Raw genomic sequence first — 21,146 nt, 5'->3', positions numbered from 1 at the left:
TTTTAAATATTTTCGGTGAAAACACTCGAGATAGAGTAATTTTAACTATAATATCAGATTAATTCGGATTACTAATTTCCCAATTATTATAAAATTTTAAGACAATTTTTATGAATTAAAATTGGGAATTAATGATCAAGAAGGGGGTTTTGAAATTGGACTCCAAGATGGACGAACTTTTGGCGAAATTTTATATTTAGATTTTTTATAAATTGAGTTAAATTTACAAACAATCAATTTTGAAATATAGAGAGAGAGAAAACAGATGAATCAACCTAGAGAGAGAAAGTGAAGAATTTGGGGAAAAAGTGAAATCCGACCCTAATTTAAAAATCTAAAAATGCAGAATAGTTCCAAACCTATTTAAAACTAAAGATTAAAAATTTCATCTCGAATCAAAATCAAATTACAATGCTAATTGTAATAAATTGAAGGAAAAGATGAGATAGTGGACTGCAGAGAGAATTTATGAGAATGTGGAGAAGAGACAGAAAAAATTGGGGCAAAAATGAACTAACTTTATTACTGAACAGATGCCCCTTTTATACAAATTTTCACAGAGAGCGAGAGAGAGAGGTTAATGCTTTTGTCCAACGGTCAAAAACTGACCGTTGGAAAAAGCTGCAGAAAAGATTCCTTTTTCAAAAAAAGGACTTCCAACAGCTATATTTATAGCTGTTGGAGGCTGGGCCTGATATAAATCAGGCCCAGCATATATTAGGTCCTTAATGGACCTAATATATTCCCTAAATGGGCCCCTCACTATTGGGCCCTTAATGGGTCCTTAGTGGGCCGTTAATGGACCCTTATTGGGCCTTTATTTAAATCCATTTTAGGTTAGTTTTTCCATTAGATCCCTAGGATTAGTCTTATACACGTACATGGCTTCAGGCCCATAAGTTAGTAAAATTAGGCCTAACTGGGCCGTGATGATCTAACACCCCCCTCAAGTTGGGTATAGATGTTAATCATGCCCAACTTGGACACCAAGGCGTGGAACTGTGGTCCTGGTATAGATGTAGGTCATACCTTTGCATTGGTATAGATGTAGGTCGTGTGAGATGCCTTTCAACCACATGCCTTCACATACGCCCTTTTTTAAGGCTCGAAGATCTGCTTCAGCACTCGAAAGGGAAACTTATTTCTGCTTTTTACTGCGCCATTTAACAAGGTTACCTCCAATGAAGCTACAATAGCCGGATGTAGATCGGCTGTCCTTGAAGGAACCTGCATAATCATAGTCAGTAAAAAGAACTACACTAGGCTCACCTCCTGATCGGAACAGTAGGCCTTGTCCAATAGAACCCTTGAGGTAGGACAAAATCCGATCTGCTGCTCCTTGATGTGACCCTCATGGGTCGTTCATGAACTGGCTGAGGGAATTCACGGCAAAAGCTATGTCTGGCCTTGAGTGGTTCAGATAGAGCAACCTACCAATGAGTCTTTGAAATGATGACTTGTCGATTGGGGCATCTTTGTCATGCTGTTCTGCCTTTAACTTCACATTGACATCGACTGGAGTAGCCGACGGTCTGTAGTCCAATTTTCCTGTTTCCTTTAGTAAATCCAGGATATACTTATGTTGAGTGAGTAAAATCCCTGATTTTGAATATGCAACTTCAATTCCTAAAAAATATGTCAAAAACCCTTAAGCTTTGATGTCAAATGATGAGGAAAGATGCTTCTCAAGCCTCTGGACTTCTTCACGATCATTTCCCGTGATAATGATGTCATCTACATACACTATTAAAACTGCTAATTTTCCCTCCTCACCATGCTTTATAAAGAGGGTGTGATCTCCCTCACTTTGGAGGTATCCAGCTGCGATCATGGCCTTTGAAAACTTACCAAACCAGGCTCTGGGAGACTGTTTAAGTCCATATAACGACTTTCTGAGATGGCATACATCCCCTGCTCTTTTACTCAAGGAATATCCTGGGAGTGGTGCCATGTATACCTCTTCCTCTAAGTCTCAATGTAAGAAAGTGTTATTTACGTCGTACTGGTATAGTTTCCATCCGAGTATTGCTGCAAGGGAAATCAAAACTCTTACCGTATTTAGTTTGGCCACTGGGGAAAATGTCTCATTGTAATCAATACCATAGGACTGTGTGTATCCTTGAGCTACCAGTCGGGCCTTGTACCTAGCAATTGATCCATCCGAGTGATGTTTGATTGTGAATACCCATCTACTGCCTACTACCTTTTTTCCAGCCGGGAGTGGGCCCAACTCCCAAGTACTATTCGTTTCTAGTGCTTCCATTTCTTCATCCATCGCTTTCTTCCACTCAGGGTAGGTCATAGCTTCTTTGACGCTCTTCGGGACAGATACTGTCATAAATGCTTGAACAACTCTATTATATTCCGGAGATATCCGAATGTACGAAACATAATTGCTTACTGGATAAAGTTTAGTTTTTGTGCACCTTCGCTCACCTTTGCTGATGGCAATGGACCACTGATAAGCTCAAGTTTAAGGGGTTTTTTACTGGTTATTTAGCCGTTCAGACGTGTGAGGTTCAGAGCTTATGCAACAAATTTATAAACCTCACGGCGTAAGGCGAGTGAGGGTCGATCCACAGGGAGCAGGAGAAAACAGCAGAAATTTCCTTCTTTATTCAATAGATATGTCACTTATCAATTTAAAATAAATATTAAACTCTGTTAAATGATCCTCAGGAAAATCACAGAATTCCTCTTTAATTCCCAGTTTAGTCGAAAGATTTAACTGCTATTGCTCTGATTAAGTTAAAGATTTAACTTAATAGAGGCTGTCTCTGAAGGAGTTCTCTGTAGACAGTACCTTTGTCCTTGGGGCAAAGGATCAAACACCTTGCGTGCAGGGTACCTGCGCGCAAGGTGTTTATGCGCAGCGGCGCTGTCGCGCGCTGGCCTGCTGCGCGACGCTGCTGCGGCGGCGCTGCTCTGTGGCGCTGTTGCGTCGCGGCGTGGCTGCGTACGCGCTGTGCGGCAGCGCTGCGCTGCTGCGTAGCGGCGCTGTGCGCGCGCTGCGTGACGCCGCGGCGCTGCGCTGCGGCGGCGCTGCTGCGTCTTGGCGCGCTGCTGCTGCGCGGCGGTGCTGCTGCGGTGCATGGCTGCTTGCGTCAAAGGGATTTTTGGGAAGTTTGGGAGGATGATCAGAACAAGAAAGAAACAAAATTCAACTGAAATCAAATCTAAAATGAAACAATCCTCAGTTGGAAAACATTGGAAGATCTTGTGACTCTTCCAACCTAACCAAAATTGTCTGAGAAGAGAGGGATTACAGGGCTGAAGCTTGAGATTTCCCCACGTCGGGTGTCACGTCCTTGCGGCAAGGCGTGGTTCTTCAATCCAAGCTATCTTCAGTTTGTTCTTCCTCTCCAACTCCAAAAGCTCATCAGCTCCTGGAGGGTGCAGAAATCCTCTTCTCCAAGCCCTAGTTTCCTTAGAGAAAATTCTGAACACCTAAACTCCTCTCTCAAGAGAGTATTTATAGGTTTTCTCTTAAGTCATGCCCAGGGGCATTTTCGTAATTTTTGCCACTTCGAATTTTTGCCACTTCGAATTTTTGCCCACTTCTCTTGATCCTCCTCTCTTCCTTGATCTTCTTAACCTGTTTCTGAATGTTCACTAGCCATAAAATGTTAAATATATTCCACTTGATTCAAAGAATCAAGTGGGGTTAGTGATTTCATAAAACAATACATATGCATGAACTTAGCATGAATTCACAAGATAATTGTAATGAATTTAAACTTAAGAACTTGATTATTTGATGACATATTTTAGAGTCATCAACCACCCATTGTTACTTGGATGATCCTCAATAGCAAGGGATATTTCTTCACTTGGAAATTCCTCTGGTGTATGGAATTCCTCCTCCTCAGCCGGACTTGGAGCTGTGCTCTCATCAGGTTCTTGTTCACTGTGTTTCGGTGATGGAATTCGGTTGGGCTCACCATCCTCAATGTCTGTCTCACTAGAGTCTAGATAGAGATCCGGCCTAACTGTTTCATCATGAAACATTCGAAACTCATCAAATTTAACGTCTGATGAAATGAAGAACCTTCTGGAGCTTGTGATAACACTGGTAGCCTTTCTGAGTGGAGTATCCCAGAAACACACATTTCATGGCCCTATGGTCCAATTTTCCTACATGATGTACGTGGACATACACTGTACAACCAAACACCTTGGCTGGCAGATTAGTTCTCAAAGAAACACTTGGAAATTCAGAAGATAAAAGGTCAATAGGTGCATAAAAATTCAATGTTTTTGATACTGTCCTATTTATCAGATGGGTGGCTGTTGCTACTACTTCAGCCCGATAATTCTTAGGGCAATTTCCCTGGAATAGAAATGCTCTGGCAGATGACATAATATGCCCAATTTTCCTCTCAGCAAGCCCATTTTGCTGAGGGGTATTCACACAGGATGACTGGTGAATTATTCCATTTGCTTCCATGTATTGATTAACTTCTCCACAGAAGTATTCCCTAGCATTATCGGATATGAAGTTCTTAACCTTCTTACCAAACTGATTGTGAATCATTTCACAGAACAGAGTAATAATAGATGGGGCTTCAGCCTTAGATTTCAGTAGATATACCCACGCATATCTAGAAAAATCATCCACAAATAGGATGAACCACCGATGATGTGACAAGCCGGATATGAAGCAAGGTCCCCATACGTCACTATGGACATATTCAAATGCAGAGAGGGCCCTATGATTCGTACTTGGATAGGGTGACCGTTTGTGTTTAGTGAATTGACAACTTTTGCAATTAAGGTGCTCAAACGAAATTCCTTTAAATAATTGAGGATGTGAATGTTTCAAAATATGAAATGAGGGGTGTCCTAGTCTCCTATGGAGAAGGATGACCCGTTCTTCGCTTTGGGCAGCATAGGTCACCTTCTGCTCCCCATCTTCCCTTGGATCGTCTAGCAAGAGAAGCCCTCCTCTCCTGCTAACAAACGAAATCCTCTGCCCAGTGCCCTTTAGACAGAGAAAACATGAATCAGAGTCTAAAATAAACCGCCACCCCGTATCATCTACCAACTAAATTAAAGACAGAAGTTTTGCCTTTAATTCTGGTACATGTAACACTCCTTCCAATCTCTTTCCTTTAATCATGGTAGTTCCTCTTCCTGCTACTTCTAAGATTCCCCCATTTGCAGTAAATACTTTAAGATCCTTTGTTTCAATCTCATAGGATTGAAACAGTGTCTTGTGAGGTGACATATGGTCTGTCACCCCTGAATTTAAAACCCAAGATGCCGAAATTGACGTAGTATTCTTAAATGTAGTAAATGCAAAGTGTTTACCCGACTGTCATTTTCTGCAAAATCTTGCTTACTTCAGACTGTATCATCTTCTGGATTTCACTTCCTGCCTCATTTCTTTCAGTAGAGAGGTTCCCCCCCCTCACTAGCCACCTAGGCCTTCTTGTGCTGCCCTGGATTCCAGGTGCCTTTTCGTATCAGTTCTTCCTTCCACGCCAGCTTTCGACAGTCCTTTTTGATGTGGCCGGTCTTCCTGCAATATCCACAGACTAGGTCCAAAGTATTACCTTCCTTCGGTGTCGCTTTCTGATGTTGGGGTGCCGGAGATGGCGCAGAGGTGCTCTGCGGCTCCTTCTTGGCTAGATGGGCTGCTGCAGTGAGGGTGAGGGCCTCACCATTTTTAGTGCCAAGTTTCTTCCGGCTCTCTGCTCCTTGAAGCTCAGAAATTGCCTCTGCCAATGTAGGGAATCGTTCCCTATGCAGCAGTTGATTCCGTAGAGTCTCATATTCCGGATTCAGACCCATAAGAAACTGAAGGGTTCTGAACTTGACTTCTCTAGTGTAAGAGGGTGAACTCTTATCACCTGTGGGCCAGAGGACATCCAGCTCTCTCCAAATGGCCTTCAATCGTGCAAAATAGGTAGAGATTGTCAAACTCCCTTGCTTTAGTGTACGTTCTTGTTCTTGCAGATCATACACTCAAAAATCGCCGTGCATTTCTGCACACGACTTCTTAATTTCCTGCCATAGATCTCGAACGCAACTGATCAGGAGATAATCATCTCGCTGTTCTTCCTCCATGTTCTTGATCATCCAATTTGTGATGAGAGCCTCTTCGGACTCCCATACTTCACTGCGCGGATCTTCTTCTGCAAGTGCCTCATCAGACAAGTGTCTGTCTCGGTACATCGCCTTGAGGGTTCTCCCATCGATCGTCACCCATTTTTGGCCGTTAAGGCCATTGTACTTCATGTCCAGATCGGGCAAAACAAGCCTGATCTGGACTGGGGCGGTGTCGAGGGCAGTAACTTGAGCATTTGGAGCTGTGGGAGTAGCCTTGGCTGCCGGAGAAGCCATAGATGAAAGCTCTTCCACTTCCTTTCCCGCTTTTGCCGCCATTCTGGTTCTGGTTTTTCCACCCATAATTTCCAAAAATAAGAGTAGATTCTCACCAAAAAGAAGGGGCCTGCCTCTTGGATTAAGAGCAGGGAATTTCAGCTGTTGAGGATGTACTAACTCAGGGAGAAATCCTCTGAGAAAGCCACCCACAATTGATGTCCTGCTTCGTGACGGAAGATAGGGGAAGAAACTGCAAAGGAGCACTTGGATCACAGAGATAACTCTCTCTGAGAAGCCTCCAACCACACTGCACTCTTGAATTCTGCTGAATTCAGGATCGGAAATGCTCTGATACCATGTAATAAATTGAAGGAAAAGATGAGATAGTGGACTGCAGAGAGAATTTATGAGAATGTGGAGAAGAGACAGAAAAAATTGGGGCAAAAATGAACTAACTTTATTACTGAACAGATGCCCCTTTTATACAAATTTTCATAGAGAGCGAGAGAGAGAGGTTAATGCTTTTGTCCAACGGTCAAAAACTGACCGTTGGAAAAAGCTGCAGAAAAGATTCCTTTTTCAAAAAAAGGACTTCCAACAGCTATATTTATAGCTGTTGGAGGCTGGGCCTGATATAAATCAGGCCCAGCATATATTAGGTCCTTAATGGACCTAATATATTCCCTAAATGGGCCCCTCACTATTGGGCCCTTAATGGGTCCTTAGTGGGCCGTTAATGGACCCTTATTGGGCCTTTATTTAAATCCATTTTAGGTTAGTTTTTCCATTAGATCCCTAGGATTAGTCTTATACACGTACATGGCTTCAGGCCCATAAGTTAGTAAAATTAGGCCTAACTGGGCCGTGATGATCTAACACTAATTTCATTCAAAACAACTTCTAGGGCATGTATATTTTTCCCATGCCAAGGCGTTTTAGAATCTCTCATGAAGAAGTTCAAAATACAAATCAGAAACTTAGAACATTGAATGCAGAATCAAGATCTGTCGACTTCCAAAGCAACTCCTGTGTCATTCCTGGCCAAATCCTTGGGGAGAGCTTCCAAAAGTGAATTTTGCCTTCGTCCTGACCTCTATTTAAATATCCAACTGTCTGAATTGTAGAGGGGAAAAAGACACATATGCCCTCAAAATTTTAGCTAAATCGGACGGCTAGATCTCAAGATATTGCAGATTTACTAGCGTTTAATCGTGGCCATTGGATCGTTTAATTATTTAAGAAAAACAGATTCTTCTTATTGGCTGACGGCTCTTTTTCCTTGTTTTTGCCGCCTTGGATCTCGTTCTGCCACATGTTTGAGCGTTTCCACAGGGCCAATCATTGAAAAAATGATGCTCTATTTAAATGGTTAAGAAGAAGTCAAGTTGCCCTTATTAGCGCCCTTTTTGAGTAAAAATTAATAAAACGGTAAGCTTACCGCAATTTTTTAATATCCACGGTGTCGATTTCCACGTGCATTTAATGCACGCGGCGAATCAATTGTGCGTGTATTAAATACAAAGTGAAATCTTTATTTATATAAATGCACGTAGTGTCAGTTAGCGCGTGCATTAAATGCACGCGGCTTACCGGTTCTAGGTGCATTGATTCTTCGCGTATCATAAATGCACGACAAAGAGAATGAAACAAAAAAATGAAATATACCTTTTTCTATCGCCTTCCGCGCCACGTAGTTCCATGCGATCTAATGATTCGCTCATTATGGCATCGCGATTTGCGATGCCATAATGAGCCAATAATGCTCCCCCCCTCTCTCTCCCATTATTATAAAAAAAATTGTATCCACTTATTTGCCTGAATTTCAGGCGAATGACGTGCATGCCACGTGATATAAATATTAATATATTATAAAATGCCAAATAAATAAAATATGTATTATTTAAATTCGTAAAATCATTTCTCAGCTAAATATTGGTCAGAAAACTATAACAAATATGGAAAAATTCCAGAAAAATTAGGAAAGCCCTTACCAACCTTTCGCCAAGTATTTAATACCCTGTAAAAAATATTTCTTCAATGAAATGAGGTTGAATACCATGTAAAAAATAATAAAAATTAGAAACAATAATAAAATCAAAGTGTAAGTCATTTATCTTCATTTATGTATGATAACATGCAAATATGGCCATTAAAACACATAAATATAATGTAATATTCATCAATTAAACATGATAATTTGCAAGTTATCAGAGACTAAGAGAGGGGGGAAAGAGAAAGGAGAGAATGAGAGACCTAGAGAGAGAAATAGAGAGAGAGAGATATAAAGAGAGAGCGAGAGACTGGGAGAGAGAGAATGAGAAACTAAGAGAGAAGAGAGAAAGGGAGAAAAAGAAAGAAAGAGAAAGAGAGATAAAGAGAAAGTGAAACCTAGAGACACCCTAAAAATATATTTATAAATCCTTACATTATGTGTATTGTTGGTGATGAGACAAGCACTGGACGTGATGGTCCATGATGTATGCCATTGTCACAGATTTTTTCAAGAACTAGGGTTGTGTGACGGGATGAGAGACATGACAAAATAATGTCACAATTTCATTCATCACCATCGTCATCCATCCTAGATGTGCCATTCCCTAGTCCCAATATTGACATACATCTTTGTCTCAGGGGTTGGATGACAAATTGGATATCGGATATTTGTTTTTTTTATATCCAACATATAAGTAGGAATATAATTTAAATAATATAATGTTTCACTAGGAAACACACAAACATATATATGCATAATCAAGCAATAGTATTTATATTCATTCTCTTCATGAGTAGGATTAACAGTTATTAAAATATTTTATTAATATCCAATTAAGTTGAATGGTTGAAATTGAAATAACTAACAATACCCCTAGCCTGGCTCAAAACAAGCCCAACGTCCAGAGACCCATATTAGTTTGTGTTGGGTTCGGTGCCTTGGTTCGTCTATGGAAAACACGTTCCATGGATGTGGAAGCGTGTCGATCGATTCACAATCGATCTTTAAAACAAAATATTGAGTGTACCTTTTTGGGGAACTTATTCCACCGTTGACATGTTCACTTTGAGATCATTCACTTTAAGTGAACTTATTGAGTGTACCGTTCACGCGTCCGACCTCTAGAAGTATCCACGCGATCACTTGGCGCTTGGATCTCCACCTCTTCCTCTTCAACTCTTTTTGGAGACTCTCTCCTTGGTTGATGTTGAGAATGAAGAAAGGAGAGTGCTCTCAAATCAGGCTTGCATGGGTGCTTAAAATGAGACTCCTTTCCCTCTTTATATTTCACTTAAGGTTTTTCTCCAAACCCAACACAGTATAATATATCCACCAATGCCCTTATAACCTTGTGAGTGCGACCCTCTAGGCCCATGTATCATTCTAATTAATAACTTTAGTGGCCCAATAACATTTATTGACCAACCTTATTAATTAAATATATCAACATATAGATTAATTAAATAAGGATCAATTTAACCCAATCGATAGGTTAAGTTTCCAGCTCGTGGGGTGCCTAGCTAAATCTCGTGCTCTAGAAGATATCGAGTAGTCTCGAATCCTCACATGGAACCTTTACCGTCATCGGTTACCATATATGTATGATCCATCATCCGCGCGAGACTCTTGAATGACTTAGAGCATGGTTTATCGTCAAACCCTAATCCGTCATTCGATTAGTATTGATGCGTAACGGGGATCATTAGAGAATGCCTTCTCCAATATCCTCACTACCCTGGCCAGGGATTTTCCTGAATCGTCTTCCTTGAGTCAATCTCCTCTTATACCGAGGGCGGATGATCCCATCTTGACCACTCAATCATCTCCGTAAGCTTCTTACTACATCCAATCTATAACTTATTTGAATCTCATGATTAGAGGCTCGTATGTCATACTCAAAATGTAGTCATCCACTCACGAGATGTCCTTGGTGTCTCAGGTTAGTGGATCACTTATACAACCGTGACTTGAATCAACCTGATTGACGTTCATGTATAATACCATTCAGGGATTCATACGGATCAATTCAGTGAACTCTTTCTCTAAAGAGCACCTACTATCTGTCCTTAGTGTCGACACACTAATAGCCATCGGATCAGCTATACTTATCAAATAAGTAGGATTAGATAGTGCTATTCTATCCGGTTAATTCGATGTCCGTCTCAACTATCCTCTAATAGGAATATTTAGAATACATGTTTAAAAACTAGTGATCACTGTATTATGATCTCATCATAATTCAATGGACTTCTAGAGGTCGGACGCGTGAACGGCTTCCGAATGATCTGGGAGCGACAAAGTCAAGGGTGGAACGAGTTCCCTAAAAGGTACGTTCGATGTTTCATTTTAAAGGTCGGTTGTGAATCGGTCGACACGCTTCTGCATCCATGGACGAACCAAGGCACCGAACCAACAGGGGGGGGGGAGAGGAGCTGGTGGGAGAGCTACTAGTTGGATGAGATAGAGGACTAGGTCTACTCTCCTCAGCTACAAAGCGGTCTCTATCCCCTATCCCATCTAATGCGTCCAAAAGGGCAAAGGTATTTGAGGTTAGGGTAGGGACCCTAACTTCTTCACCTTTGTATAATGGGTAGGTAGTAGATTATGAGAGCTTTGGGTGAAGTTTTAGGGCGCTTATAAGTGCTTTCTTCACCCACTGTAAAGCTACCTGAGAAGGCTTGGCTAGAATTGACTTTTTCGAAATGGGAGCCCACAATAGGGAAGGTGGCGCACTCGGCTCACCCTATGATGCAGGGGGTGGGACGCGTAGTGTAAGGCGGTCGCTGACTAGGGCAACACCTGATAACATGCATTTTTAGTACCTTATATGATCATATTTACATGTCTATTTTTGCATTAAATCACTCATATTTTCCTGTTATCAAGCTTAAAATGGTTAAATCTATTTTTTGAATGATTTTCTATTTTTTTACATTTTTGTCATTTTTTGGGAATTTTCTGACAATAGATTCTAAAAGAATATGATTTTTGAGACAGAATATGACTTTTTGGAATTTGTTGGCATTAAATTGAAATGTATGATTTTCCTTAGTCAAAATATATATGTACATGTATTTTTGGGATGTTATTTTAATTAGTATGAATTTTTAATATATTTTTAGCCCTTTTATTCACGCCGCCATGTGTCGCCATTGAATTCATCAAAAGGTGACAAATCGTAGCGATCACTAGTGATTGGCGACACCCAATTGATAACATGCATGTTTAGTGCTTTAATATGATCATATTTACATGTATATTTGCATTAAATCACTCATATCTGCATGTTATCAAACTTAAAATGATTAAATCTATTTTTAGAATGATTTTATGAATTTTCTAAAATTTTGGGATTTTTCTAAAAATAGATTCTAAATTAATATAATTTTTGAGACAGAATATGATTTTTCTGGAATTGTTTGACGTTAAATTTGGAAAGATATGATTTTTCAAAGGTGAAGTATATATTTATATGTATTTTTTGGGCTTTTATTTTATTTAATGTGAAATTTTAAAGTATTTTTGTTTGTTTTCAAAAAAGGTGATGTGGCACGCTCACGTCCACTCATTTAACAAAGAAAAAAGAACAAACAGGGTGATGGGCCGCGCTGACGCGCCGCCATGTCAGCCTCGAGAAAACATTTTTTATACTCTTTCTTTTATTTTTTTCTTTGTCCTTTTTTATTTTGTCTATTTTTTCCCCTCCTATTTCCATCCATACCCTCTGATCTATAAATAGAGGCCTGGGTCATTGTGAAATTCATCTTGAACTTGCTTCCTACTTGTGTGGGCTGGTTAAAAGATAGTGACTTTTGTGATCCATCAAGTGTGTTCTCGGTGTCCTGGGTGTGCGGGGAGAAGCATTAGAGAAGTGGAGGAGCTTATTGGCACTCGTAAATTGCCGTGAGCCTGGCAGAACGTAAAGATCTAAGGTATGTGCCCTCGCCTTACGTTGTTTCTCTCTCGACATCATAGTTATCATAGTTATAGTTTATTATCATCTTTATATTTTATCTTTTCACTATACAATCACTCCCTTACGAACCCATTATCTCATCTTCCCCCTCTATCATCGCACTGTTCACGCATTTGATCACTATCGCATTCGTCACGTCTTCTTCCTTATTCTCGTAACACGTCTCATAACTCTACTGTTACTCCCTCTTTTCTCTACTAATTTAAGTTGAATTATAACTATTACATCATTTTACTTGACATCACTAGCTCGCCTATTATATTCTTGTCTTTATCTCTTCTCGTACTGATAATCACTATAGTGAGAAAATTGAATCCTTAATCATCGTTCCATGTGGAGACAATCCGTACTCATCAATAACTAAATATTCTTAATTGAGTACGGTTAAATACACGTCTCAATTACCAACGACGAATTGAAACCCCTAAATTTGAGATTTTCAATACCCATGGGGAGTGGGATGGGCTGTTACAATGTTGTAATTGTAGGGAGGTAACTTACGACACTTTTTGGCAACACGTGTGGATAGTGTGGCCTAGAAGAGTGCAATATGTACAGAATTATGGTAAATTCCCATACAATATTGGCTGGTGAGTCAGCTCGTCGCCATTGTGGATGAGGATCATACGTTGTATAGGTTCCAATAGGTCTATCTCTACACACACGCGCGCATATCCGGGGTGATTAAACAGATGTACGTCTTTGTCTAGAGTATAAATGTTTCGATTGCACTGGCTAATGACTAGAGTGAATTGGGCGTGAAGAGATGGAGTCGGAGTGGAACTGAGGAGATAGACTATTTACAAAATGATTCTTGAAATGCAAACTCTTGATATCTGACAATCCAAAACGCCGATCGAGATAAAAATTTGAGGCTGATTTATTTTTCTTCCTCTGTCCATCCATGTACTTTAATCTATGAGATGACATGTCAAACAATAAGAAATTTGTCTTCGACCTTGCCTCCTAGACTTGTAGACAGTTGAAAGAGAGTGAGTTGAGAGATCCGTCAAGTGTTCATCCTTGACATCTTGCAGTGAATAAAGATAATAAATGAAGAATAGGAGCTTACTTGTATCTGAAAGATGATGTTGTCCTAATGGAACACAAGGAGCTGGGGTTTGTCTCCTTGCCTTACATTAGTTCATCTTCATTGTCACAATTTAGGTAAGATCCATCTCATCATTTCATAACATCACTTCCTATCATTCTCATCACTTCTTACACCCTTCACATCACCTTGTTTAATCATCTCACCATCATTTGACCTACATATATATAATATAGATTTACATCAATTTATACATACATACATATTTATATCTCTATCCACCTCATCCCATCATCTCTCTTCACACCATTATCCTCTTTCCTTTTCACTCCATCTCTATGTCATTATATTCCACCTTCTATCTTTCATTTTAATATTCCTAATATCTTTTATAGAAATTATATATCATCTTCATGCTCACCATTTCTGACATTTCACTACCTTGTATTCTATCGGTATCACATCTTGCCTCCTCACCATTATAAGAATTATAAATTCCTAGTATTAAAGTCCTAATTTCAAAGGCAGAGATGACCTTACCTATCACTTGCTAGATATATTTCAGTGAGTAAAGGTTTTATAAATATCACTGATTAAACTCAAAAACCAACAACCACATTAATTAATACCCAAAATTTTAAGTTTTTCAAAGGTTCCAGCATTAGGTCACCTTCATTTTCTTTCGTATGTAGGTCCAACCATCCAAGCAATTAGGAAGCCATATGTAGACCTCCTATCAGTGACCAAGGCCAGCATATGGCTTCCTAATTGCACCTATTGTCTTTAATTTTGTTCCCCGATTTTGAGGATTCTTGTTTTAGTTGTCTCTTGGAAACACCACTGAGTAGATGAATTGTCTTTGTGGGAGAAAAAACCTAACCTTCTCATTTTAGCGCCCCTCTCCCTATCTTGCTTTCTCCTCTTTCTAACCTATCATTTTGTATTGTATCTTACTCTCTCTTCTGTTTAGGTGAGCCCTATCATCGGCTCATCGTAGATTACCAACCATCCTGGTCTTATGGCACTTCCTCTTGGAGGAGAATTCATTATATTACAGTAAGAGCAGTTGCTTTAAACTCTTTTAACGATCTTAGATGACATGTATTAAAATAGTTAGGTGACTTGAATATTAATCATTATGTACATTTGGTAATCAACTATGAAGTTTTTAACTGTCTCCTATGAATCTTTCATTTACACATGTGTATTAATATTCAGATTCCTAAATGACAATGAGATAATTAGTTAATTTTATTGTCATGAGCAGTAGAACAATACTGAACGGTTTAATTTAATTCAGTATTCAAATGAGTTTTCCTCTCTTTATCTGTTCAGTTATCCATGTCAACGTCCATATCCTAATTATGTCATTATCCCAATATGCAGAAACACTTAATTAACCCACCGGTTAGTGGGAAGGGCCAAGTTACAGAGAGCTAAGAATCAGGGATTTTGATCTGATATCTCAAATGTTTGATCCAAGATCATTCAGGCCGGAAAATTGATACGGACTTGATCTAACCCATTGGATAAGATTGTATTTAACAATCTGGCCCAACCTTATGATCAAATAACCCAAACCATTTCTTTTTTAACCGTTCAGTTTGGGTCAGATTGGGTAGAGTTGTTTGATTTAATTTTTAAAAATATATGTATAAGAAATAAAATGAGAGAGAGAGAGAGTGAGAACGGGAGAGATAGAGAGAGAAAGATCCGGAGAGGGAGAGACAGCAAGATCAGGAGAGAGAGAGAGAAATAGAGCCGGAGAGAGAGAGGGAGAGAACGAGAGAGGTAGAGAGAGAAAGAGCCGGATAGAGAGTGAGCAAGAATGAGATAAATAAAGAGAGAGAGAGAGAGAGCATGAGAGAGAGCCGGACGAAGAGAGCTCATTTTTCAGAGAACTGCTCAGTTTTGTTCTAAAAGTTCGAATAACTTTCTGATCGATTTCGATTACTGAAATGGAATCGCTCGAATTGGTAGATCAAACTCAAGAAAAATCCATGTTTCATTCGGTCAATCGAATTATTCGATCCAATTCGATTCGATTCCCAATCCTTACAGAGACAGAACCAGTTAGATATATAATTGGGAATGGATCAAACATCTGCAGGTACCTTTCTTAGTACTCGCAATGTCTATTTCTTATGCATGTTTTCCAAAATATACCATAATCCAAAAACGGGAAAAGATCTCGATAAAACCAGTTGGTAGGAAGGGGCAAATTAAAGAAAGCAACCTCAAGAGAATTCCTAATGGATAAAAAACAAGCGGCTACCCACACTAATAGAAGAGGCCAAATAATAGATAGTCTGGGAAAAATAGAAAATTGGTAGGAAGAGACAGCTAATTATAAATAGACCAAAGATATGCAGGAACCAAAGTTATTCACATTTTCTATTTTTCATCCATGCCCTCCCCCACCAAAAGAAAACCAAAACACAGAAAAGCGAAATAATCCTTAGGAACACATAACTACATAGAAGAGATCACAAGAACAGTACATGATATCTCTATCATCATTTAGTAGCAAGAGGCATATAACATAGAGCAAGCTCAATACCAGGGAAGCTTTATTGAAGGTGGAGGAGAGTTCAGATCTTACTGGCGAAGGCGAGGCCATCGGCGGCAAGCTGATCGAGACTGTGGACGGGGGGCTGAAGACGGGCAAGGTTGGCGATGGCCTTGTTCTCGTCCGGAGTGCCGGACTCGAGGAAGGCGCCGACGAGCTTGCCGTCCTTCACCCAGTATGAGCCGAATTTGGTGGGCTTGCCTGCGCTCGGGTCGTTATCGCCGAAGAGGACCGTCTCCCCCACATTGTCCCCATAGAATTGCCATGAAAGGTCGAAAGACCGCGAGTAGAAGTAAGGAAGGTAGTCATACTCCTCTACTGCTCCCATTCCTTCGCTCGCCTTAATCGCCTGTCCATGTCCTCAACCCAGTTACAAAAATATAATGCATGTATTTATATGTATATGGAGAATAGGAGAGATTAACTGAGAGAGAGATAGATGGCATAGAGATCAGGAAAACATGCAAAAATAACGAGATAGACAGACAGGAAGAGAGAGATGAATAAGATGCCGGGTGTGAGGAGAACAAGCTTACGGGGAAAGCCAGAATGAGGGAATGGGAGATATGACTACGATAGGAGAAATATGAAGAGAAGGAGGGCATATAGACCAGAAAATAAGTATAAAGAGAAGTAAAGCTTTAGGGAGAGGGAGACAAACATACCATGGCATGCATAAAGAAAGATATATATATATATATATTTATATATATATATATATATTTATAGCGAGAGAGAGAGAGAGAGGGAGAAATATCATACATTTCAAGTGGAGAGACCGACGTAACAGGCAAGAGGACATGGAAGATGGGTCAAAAGCGTGAGAGATAGAGAGATGATACGACGTAATTGGCAAATTGCAATGGAGATGTTACTGCGGAGAGACAGACATAACACAAGAGGTGGAAAGAAAAGTAAATACAGACGGTAATAAGAGAGAGACCAGTACCATGCAAAAGAGAGAGAGGCTCAAATAACGACAAAAAGAGAAACAAAGATTAAGAGGAAAGGTAAAGAAGGGAGACGCAATGCAAAAGAGAGAGATAGAGAGAGAGGCTTAAACAACGCTATAGAGGAAACAGAGATTAAGAGATATGGTAGAGACGAGAGGCTCAAACAACGCTTTAGCGAGAAACAGTGATTAAAAGAAATGGTTAAGAAAAACGCAATGCAAAACAGAGTGAAAGCCAGGGAAAGAGAATAAAAAAGATAAAGACAGTGCAAAAAAGAGAGAGACAGTGCAAAAAAAATAGAAGAGAGGAAACGGACACCATATAGCAGATAGATTAGGAGAGAGAAAGACCGCACACTTCAGGAAGAGATAGAAGACATAAAAGGGCGAGTGGAAGAGGAGAGAGAGAGAGAGAGAGAGAGAGAGAGAGAGAGCTCACACTTCAGGAAGAGATAGAAGACATAAAAGGGCGAGTGGAAGAGAAGAGAGAGAGAAAGCTCACAGGAAGAGATAGAAGACATAAAAGCGATTGGAAGAGAAGAGAGAGAGAGCTCACACTTCAAGAAGAGATAGAAGACATAAAAGCGATTGGAAGAGAAGAGAGAGAGAGCTCACACTTCAAGAAGAGATAGAAGACATAAAAGCGATTGGAAGAGAAGAGAGAGAGAGATAGAGAGAGCTCACACTTCAGGAAGAGATAGAAGACATAAAAGGGCGAGTGAAAGGAGATATATATATATATATATATATATATAGAGAGAGAGAGAGAGAGAGAGAGAGAGAGAGAGAGAGAGTAGGGCACCTTGACAGCTTGTTCCGCAGATTTCCGGGAGTGGTCAACATGCTCAACCCTCCTCAGCTCCTCGTACAGCTTCAGAGGGAAGGTGGCGACATCCCCGACGGCGTACACGTCAGCCACGCTAGTTTTGAAGAATGCATCCGTCTACCACAAACCAATCATCAACTTTCACAAAAACAAAATACATATACAGAGAGAGATATAGACAGACAGATAGATAGAGAAAACTCAACTATACTAACCTTAATCCCGCCCTTCTCCTCCTCGAGCTGGCCCTTGAAGAGAGAAGTCAACGGTCGCCCACCGACCCCCACCACAACGACGTCAGCTTCAAGCGTTCTCCCGTCCTTGAGCTTCACCGCCGTCACCTGGCCAAGAAAAGTCATCCCACCACGTCAGCATCCGCCAAGTGCCAACGCTAATCGGGTCGGATCTCGGCCCACCTCGCCTTCCCCGTTCGAGTCAAAGCCCACGGCGACCGTTCCCTTGATGATCTTCACCCCCTTGTTCGCGTAGTAGCCTTCGTAGAACGCAGCGATCCCCGCCGTGAACAGCCGGGGCACTGCCCAATTCATTCGCCGCATTTAATTTCATATTTCCAAAGTTTAAAGGGAGTAAATTATTAAGGAATTATACTTACTGCACCAAGGTTCGGGGTAGACCATGGTGACATCGAGGCCGTTGAGTCGGAGAACCGCGCTGAGCTCAAGCCCGATGTAGCCTCCTCCGACGACCACGGCTTTCCCGCCTTTCTTCGCTTGGATTGCTTCCACGAGCTTGTCGGCGTCGTCGATCTCTCTGAGATAGAATATTCCCTTCGCCTCGGCTCCTTGAACGCCGAAATCGGATAGTTTGAAGACCTGAAATTTTGATGATTGAGAGATGGATGGGTTCGTCGCGTTCTTGATCGGATGATCAGTCGTCGATTGATCGATTCTTGATTGATCAAAACATAAGAATAAAAATAAAATCACTCGGAAAAAGGTCGGGCGGAAAAGACCACTCCCCATTTTTTATCGAATTGGCGCGATCGCCATTCCGATCGATGATCGATCATGCTCAGATCGATTAGATAATGATGGTAGTTTCGTAATTTCGACTCATTTTTTATTTGCCGCTTGTCACATTATCATTGGCCCTTTTCAACACTTTTCCCAAGCATTTTTTTATAATATGATCAAATCGACTGATACGATCATGCTCAGATCGATGATCATTGCCATTCCGACCAACGATCGATCAGGCTCAGATCGATTAGACAAAGGTGGCAATTTCGTAACTTCGTCTCATTTTTTTACTTGCCGCTCGTCACATTATTATTGGCCCTTTTCAACATTTTTTCCAAGCATTTTTTTTATAATATGATCAAATCGATTGATACGGATGGATCAACTCGATTAAAAGAAACGATAAGACCTTTCCTCAACAGTTATTGAATTGACGCAATCGCCATTCCGATCGGTGATTGATCTTGCTCAGATCGGTAAGATAAAAATGACAATTTCGTAAATTGAATAAAGCAGGGGAAACAGCCACGTGTCACATTATCATTGGTCCATTTCGACATTTTTTTTCTTCTAACCATGTATTCGTATTTTGTTCTATACTATGATCAAATCGATTGATAAGGATTGATCAACTCGATTGAAAGAAACGGCTAGATCGATCTTGGCAAGGATCGAAAGAATAATTGATCGGATTGCAGACCCTAAAAGTGGAAAGAAAACGAAAAAATTAGAGGGTTTTGAGTACTGTTGAGCCAGTGGCGATGATCAGAGTGTCGTATTTGAAGATTTCCCCGGAAGAACTAGTCAGAGATTTGCCAGCAAGGTCTGCCTTGACAATTTCGGTGCTCAGGATGAGCTCAATGCCTGAGATGAAGCAAAAAAATCGTTTAGTTTTTACTATAAAAATCGGAAATAGGAAAATCCCACCGTGGAAATTGAAAACGGGTTTAAAAAAAATAAATCTGGGTACCCTTTTCCGTGTACCACTCTGGCAGAAGTCTCTCGCCACCGCTGCCGACACAGACATGAAATCCCGGAAGCCTTGCAGCTCCTAGAAATTGTGGAAAGAAACAAGTTAAAGAGAAATACCAGGCAAATAATTCAACAGCCAATGGCAACGCATAGTAAATTATCTTTTTTCTTCAAAAATATATTTAAAATTTACTCTCATAATATTTTTAGGGCTTTGAAAAGTGCTGCAAAAAGAAAATCGAGGACTTTTATTAAACCATCACTGTTCTGTACTCACTTTTATGTAATTCATGTCAGCCGAGACAAAAATCAAATAATTCATACATTCTATCCTACGTTTCGTCATTGTACTCATTCACTGGAGGTTTGATAAATTACAAAAATATGTTTAAAAATTTTCAATTATTAAATATAATTAAACGAGATCTGTGAATCTTTGCTCTACCAATTTCCTTCTAACGGCACTGAAATTAAATCCGCACCTTGAGGAAAGAGATATGCCTTGCTGAGAGCCGGACGCTCGTAAGGGGCAACCTGGACGAAAACATAAAACCAGGTGTTTTTTCTAAAAGACTTAAATCAACTTTATAAAACCAAGAAATCCGGAAAATTTGAAAAGATCGTTTCAATTATTTTTTTGCTGGATTCGCCCGTTTCTAAATTTTACATTACCAGCTACCAATGGAGGAGGCCTGTATGGGGAAAAAAAGCATTAAGAGCAAAAAATGCTCATAAATTTTCATGATCTCATTATTTCAGAAGCTGAATCAGAGGGAGATACTCATTTGAAATTTAATTTTCCTGGTTAAAATTAAGCTGAAGATTAGAGTAAACAAATCAAAATAAAAATTGATGCACATACCGCCTCCTTGGAAATGATTGCCAATTCACCAGGATTGACCCCGAGTTTGGCGAACTCCCTCGCAGCGTATCCCTGACAAGCAGGAGCAAATAATCAAAGTAAGATCGTCTGTAATCATCCTACAAAAAGGGAAAAAAAAGTGCTGCCATAAAAATAAACTCCAGCAGGGAGTCAATAAGAATCCACAACGAATAGAGACGACAATCCACAACGATCCCAGAGGATCCTCTTCCCATACAGCTTAATATCCACATCAATAAAAAACACACACACAAACAAGCTACACAGAACAACATTTTGGCGCAGCAATCTCCCCTATCCAACAAAAAATACGAATCACATCTCTTCCGCACGCCGAAAACGTAAACTCCATGGAAGAGGGGGAAAAAACAGAATTCCTGATCATCAACATCGAAAAAAACGTTTTAAAATACAAAAGCAAGACAGATCGGAGCTCACAGCTGCTACACCACCGCCAAGGATGACGTACTTGAACTGCTTCTCCGCCATTGCCAGCTGACTTCAAGCTCGCAAGCGCGGAAGAGAAGAAGAACACAAACTAGGAAGAAATATCAAAACAAATTTGATACGAGCAACCGTATTTATAGTGTGGTGGGGCAGAGTTGTCCAGCCAATCG

At 40.2% G+C, this 21,146-nt stretch overlaps 1 protein-coding gene across 1 annotated transcript; it reads right to left on the bottom strand.

Moving 5' to 3' along the window:
* Positions 1-15,786: 15,786 nt before the first annotated feature.
* On the bottom strand, positions 15,787-21,105 carry LOC144716198 (monodehydroascorbate reductase-like). Its single transcript, XM_078591286.1, has 10 exons — positions 20,968-21,105; positions 20,509-20,580; positions 20,129-20,180; positions 19,645-19,725; positions 19,420-19,538; positions 18,308-18,527; positions 18,111-18,229; positions 17,910-18,035; positions 17,671-17,811; positions 15,787-16,265 (listed from the first exon to the last, which is right to left on the bottom strand). Exons 1-10 carry the CDS (start codon positions 21,016-21,018, stop codon positions 15,939-15,941), a joined length of 1,308 nt encoding a protein of 435 aa, XP_078447412.1. The 5' UTR covers positions 21,019-21,105; the 3' UTR covers positions 15,787-15,938.
* Between the last annotated feature and the right edge of the window lie 41 nt (positions 21,106-21,146).

The sequence above is a fragment of the Wolffia australiana genome, chromosome 20, assembly GCF_029677425.1.
Source record: "Wolffia australiana isolate 7733 chromosome 20, ASM2967742v1".
NCBI lineage: Eukaryota > Viridiplantae > Streptophyta > Magnoliopsida > Alismatales > Araceae > Wolffia > Wolffia australiana.
This window is presented reverse-complemented; position numbering and strand designations above follow the sequence as displayed.

Bases quoted from the DNA above. Each gene is read 5' to 3' on its own strand.
- LOC144716198 (XM_078591286.1), bottom strand. From the start codon at position 21,018: ATGGCGGAGAAGCAGTTCAAGTACGTCATCCTTGGCGGTGGTGTAGCA. The intron at 20,581-20,967 runs GTGAGCTCCGAT...CCTGCTTGTCAG, and splicing joins TTGGCGGTGGTGTAGCAGCT to GGATACGCTGCGAGGGAGTT. The intron at 16,266-17,670 runs GTGCCCTACTCT...GGACATGGACAG, and splicing joins CTGCGGAACAAGCTGTCAAG to GCGATTAAGGCGAGCGAAGG.